This window comes from Humulus lupulus, chromosome 2, assembly GCF_963169125.1.
Source record: "Humulus lupulus chromosome 2, drHumLupu1.1, whole genome shotgun sequence".
NCBI classification, from domain to species: domain Eukaryota; kingdom Viridiplantae; phylum Streptophyta; class Magnoliopsida; order Rosales; family Cannabaceae; genus Humulus; species Humulus lupulus.
Window position 1 is genome coordinate 14952018 of NC_084794.1, and position 5580 is coordinate 14957597.

Consider the following 5580-nt stretch of genomic DNA (forward strand, 5'->3'; position numbering starts at 1 on the left):
AGAGCACATAAACAATAGTTGATAATGGCCAATTGAAATAAAACAATGTAAACACACGATTTTTACGTGGTTCAGCAGTTAAATCTGCCTAGTCCACGAGTCTTTGTTATTAAACTCAAGATTATCTCTAGGAATTCTTCAAGAATGAATTCTCCAGAGTTTTCTCTCAAGGATCAGAATTTCGGTCCTTTACAATGGTGCATGGCTTCTCTATTTATAGAGAAGGCTGTAGAATACTATCCCACATATTTTGGGTAGTTACTCTTTTTGTAAAAATAAAATAAATGGCTTTAAATGTCTATAATCAGATATAAAAGGAAACGTCCCCTGAAGACCAGGAGACGTATAACTGACCAAATAATATCCCACGATTCTAGGGGATTTACAATAATAAATGAGGATTACATCTCATATTTATAACACTTGTAGATATTCAAGGTGGTTATCGCGTATCTCTAAGGCTTTAGCTTCCCAGGTTTCCCGTCGTCTACCGAGCTAGAAACATCTCCCGAGGCCACATGGCTTTCGAGATCGTATGTGAGTCGAGCTTGGGACCCCTGATCCGAGGTCGTCCCTGAAGATAAGAGCGTTCCCGGAGCTATTTTTTGAGATCATGAATACTTCGAGGTCACCATACTCGAGGTCGTCTATGTCTTGCAGGCTCGACATTCGATCCTGGAGCATGTTTCCAACCTTATGAGTCCACTTATTTACGAATCCAACTTTCGAGGTCATATTTAACACAGCTCGAAATCTGGGTGTAACAGTAAATTACAAAGTTCATGAAATACTTTTAAAGCTTTAAGTAATTTATAAAGTTCACAAAATACTTTTTATGAAATATAATTATAGAATCAAATTTATCGTTTATTTATAAAATAGCATAGCAGAACTCCACTCCCTTCAGGTCAGCCCCATATGTACAGTCATGTTGGCTCCACGTATACTCATCAACAATTTATATTTGGGGCCTCTTACCTACAATACAAAACATTATCTGATGAGCTAAGGCTCAGTAAGCAGAATAACTACCTCATATGCATTAAAATAAACGTGCAACATGCTATGTATTTTCTTTCTTTCTTTCACTTTCCTTTCTTTTGGGCCCTAGAGGATGTTGCTGCCGGCCTTACATAGGGAATCACATTCCCACTTGAACATAAACATGATAATAGGGAATTTCTCCCTCATAAACATTCATTATATAGGGAAGTACATCTCCCTCCTTACATTTTTGGGACGTAGGTCTCCCAAGCAGCACCTCTACTTTAACGCTTTCAATAACTTGTTTGTGAACATTAAGCGTGCTTATGCATAAGAAATATAACATTCTTAAAAATAACTTATGCATAAAAACATGGCAGGATAACATATAAAGCATATAAATGCACATAAGACACATAAAAGACTTGTATTGTAGATGAGGATTCTACTTACCTTGCGTCTTGATAAAACAACCGAAATTGTTAGCTTCCTGATAAAAACACAAACTATTAACTTACATAAAATCTACATGATGTAATTTTAGTTTATAATTGTTGTTATTCTATTTTTTTTCTTTTCTTCTTATTTTATTGTTTATTTTATGTCCAGGCATATGGTCATACTATAATTGTCCATGGCAAGATCCCGGTCTAAAAGTCGTGGTCATGGTCATACGGAAATGTCCAGGTCATAGTATCAATCCATAATAATAGGGAATATGGTCATATAATAAAAGTCCAAATAGTCCAAAGTGTGACCATAGCCTATATAAGTTTAGTATTATAACGATACATAAAAAAAAATAGTTTATATTTCAATTTTTTTTTTGGCATTGTAAATTATGACGACATGGTAAAATAATCTATATATAAATTTTAGCATTATAATGGCATAGTAAAGTAATCTATATAAATTTTTGCATTATAATGGCATGGTAACATAATCCATATATAAATTTTGGCATTACAGTAAAATAATCTATATATAAATTTTTGGCATTATAACGGCATAGTAAAATAATCTATATATAATTTTTGGCATTATAACGACATAGTAAAATAATCTATATATAACTTTTGGCATTATAACGGCATAGTAAAATAATCTATATATAACTTTTGGCATTATAACGGCATAGTAAATTCATCTATATATAAATTTTGGCATTATAACGGCATAGTAAAATAATCTATATATAAATTTTGGCATTATAACGGCATAGTAAAATAATCTATATATAACTTTTGGCATTATAACGGCATAGTAAAATAATCTATACATATATAATAACTAAATAACTGAAAAGAAAGGCTCGGGAAAGAGCTTACCTAAAAAGTTTTCGTAGGCTAGCGTTTCAGACAGAACTTCGCCTAGATCTTCAAGGTTTAGAACTTTAGAAGGGTGTTAAGAATATTTTTGGGTAGAGTAAGAGAAAGAAAATGAGGTTTTTGTGATTCAAGATGAGTTTTGGAAGGGCTCTTTATAGGAAAATTTTGGGTTACTATGCTAATAAAATATTTAAAATATAAGCATAGTGGAAAAATAAAATATTCAAAATATAAGCATGGTGGTTTGCTAATGTCATCATTGTATCACTACTGCATCATCATGTGGGAACCATGGGGTGGACCCCGCTGTGGGACCCATGCGGACCCCATTGTGGGACCCACTATGAATAGTACCCGGTGAATAGTAAAAAAATGAAAACTTCCCAATCTTCCTATATTACTTAGTTTAACATTTTTTACTCACAAACTTTTCTGAAAATGTTTCTCTAACACCCATAAATTAATTATTCTCATGTGTTAGTTACTTCAACAACTTAGAATTATTAAAATCCCACAATAGAATACACCTATATCCCCAACGGTCAAGTCACTATTCACCAACGGTCATAACGGCTAGTTTTTGTCCTATAAATACTTGTTCCTTCAACCATTTACTTGCAAACTTCTTCATCTCTTATCCTTCTAGATAACATTCATCATCAAATCATGAATTTCTCTTTATTTTTCATAACTTTAGTGATTGTTTGCTTGTATTTAGCATCATTCTATGGGTATTATACTAATGAAATGCCCATGAACATTATAGTTGCATATTCATTAGTTATTCTTCCACTTTACTTAATAGCTCTAGCATTCGGTTAGCATTGTAATGCACTCAAAAGTATGAATAAAAATATATTCTCTTATCTTTCATAATTGTTTATAATGTATTTGTAAAAAGAAATGGGAGTTACAATCTACCCTCCTTATAAATTTTCGTCCTCGAAAATCTAGAATAAATCGAGATATTTAGCTTTCATCTCATCTTCACGCTCCCACGTAGCCTCTTCTATTGTCTCTCTTCTCCACAATACCTTGACCAAAGGTATTTCTTTATTTCTTAAGACCTTATTCTTTCGATCCAAGATTTGGACAGGTTTTTCCTCATAGGTAAGGTCTTTGTCCACCTGGATAACTTCATGTTTCAACACGTGACTGGAATCAGGAATGTATTTCTTCAACATAGACACATGGAATACATCATGTACATCCGACAACTCTGGTGGCAGTGCCAATTTATAGGCCACTTTTCCAATTCGGTCTAATATTTCAAAAGGTCCAATGAACCTTGGATTCAACTTTCCTTTTTGTCCAAATCTCATAACACATTTCATTGGTGTTATCCGCAGAAATACTTTTTCTTCGACTTGGAGCTCTAATGGTCTTCTTCGTTTGTCTGCATATCACTTTTGTCGACTTTGGGCTGTTGCTATCCTCTGTTGAATTTTTCCAACGACTTCCGTTGTCGACGTCAGGATATCTGGTCCAATTTGTTTCTCTATGTACTTTCTTTCACCCACCTCGTGCCAATGGATAGGAGATCGACATTTCCGCCCATATAACGCTTCATAGGGTGCCATCCCTATGGTTTCCTGATAACTGTTGTTATAGGCAAATTCAATCAGCGATAAATATTTACTCCACGATTCTTCAAAGTCTAGGACACATGCTCTTAGCATATCTTCAAGAGTCTGTATAGTCCTTTCTGTTTGACCATCTGTTTGTGGGTGGAAAGTTGTACTAAATTTCAATCTTGTCCCCATAGCCTTGTGCAAGCTTTGCCAGAACTTTGAAGTAAATTTTGAGTCTCTATCTGACACTATGGAAATTGGAATTCCATGCAATCGTACTATCTCTTGCACATAAGCTTCCGCTAACTGGTCCCCTGTGTACGTCACCTTTACCGGAAGGAAATGAGCAGACTTTGTTAATCGATCGATGATGACCCATATCAAATCATATCCTTTGCTTGTTCATGGAAGTCCAATAACGAAGTCCATTGTAATCTGCTCCCATTTCCATTATGGTATTTCCAAAGGTTGCAGTTCTCCTCCAGGTCGTTGATGTTCTGCCTTAATCCTTTGGCAAGTAAGGCATCGAGCTACATATTGGGCAACATCTTTCTTCATGCCAGGCCACCAAAAGTGTTCCTTCAAACTTCTGTACATCTTTGTTGAGCATGGGTGTACCGTGTATGGAGTGTTATGAGCTTCCTTCATAATCTTATATTTAATGTCCTCTTTTGCAGGTACGAAAATTCTTCCATTAAATTTTAATATTCTTGAGTCAGAAACATTAAAATTCTTCAGTTTTTCTTCTTTGACTTCTGCTTTGATCTCGGTTAGGTGAGGATCTGATTCTTGACCTTATTTTATTTCCTCCATCAGATTCGACTCCAACGTTAGATTGGACAATCCTCCGATTACTACTTCTATGCCTGATCTTACTACTTCCTCTTGTAGCGGTTTGGACAAGGCTTGAAGGAACATCAAGCTTGTCGACGTCATTTTACTTAATGCATCCGCTACTTTGTTAGCTTTACCAGGGTGGTATAGAATTTCACAGTCATAATCTTTGACTAATTCCAACCACCTTCTTTGTCTCCTATTAAGTTCCTTCTGGGTGAAGAAGTACTTCAAACTCTTGTGATCAGTAAAATTTTTACATCTCACTCCGTAGAGATAATGTCTCCAAATTTTCAAGGCAAAAACTACTGCAGCTAACTCTAGATCATGTGTGGGGTAGTTCTTCTCGTAATCCTTTAATTGTCTGGAGGCGTAAGCTACTACTCTCTCTTCTTGCATCAACACCGCTCCTAATCCCATCTTTGAAGCGTCACAGAAAATTTCAAACTCGTCTGTACTATTTGGGATGGTGAGGATTGGGGCATTAGTTAGTCGATTCTTTAATTCCCTAAAGCTCTCCTCACAAGCTTCCGTCCATTTGAATCGACTATTCATTCTAGTGAGCGCCGTAAGTGGGGTTGCAATTTTGGAAAACCCTTCTATGAGTCGTCGATAATATCCAGCTAAGCCCAGAAAACTTCTTATTTCAGTTGCATTCCTTGGCTGAGACCATTCTTTTACTGCTTCCACCTTAGTTGGATCCACCAAAATCCCACTTTTTGATACAACATGTCCCAAAAAGTTAATTTTATCGAGCCAAAGTTCACACTTCTTGAATTTGGCATATAATTGTTCCTTTTTGAGAGTTTCCATCGTACATCTTAGATGTTCCTCATGTTCTTTTTCTGACTTTGAGTATATAA

General features: G+C 35.4%; 1 protein-coding gene across 1 annotated transcript; it reads right to left on the minus strand.

Moving 5' to 3' along the window:
• Positions 1 to 3262: 3262 nt before the first annotated feature.
• On the minus strand, positions 3263 to 3646 carry LOC133813946 (uncharacterized). Its single transcript, XM_062246973.1, has one exon. The coding sequence runs from the start codon at positions 3644 to 3646 to the stop codon at positions 3263 to 3265; it is 384 nt and encodes a 127-aa protein (XP_062102957.1).
• Positions 3647 to 5580: the final 1934 nt, after the last annotated feature.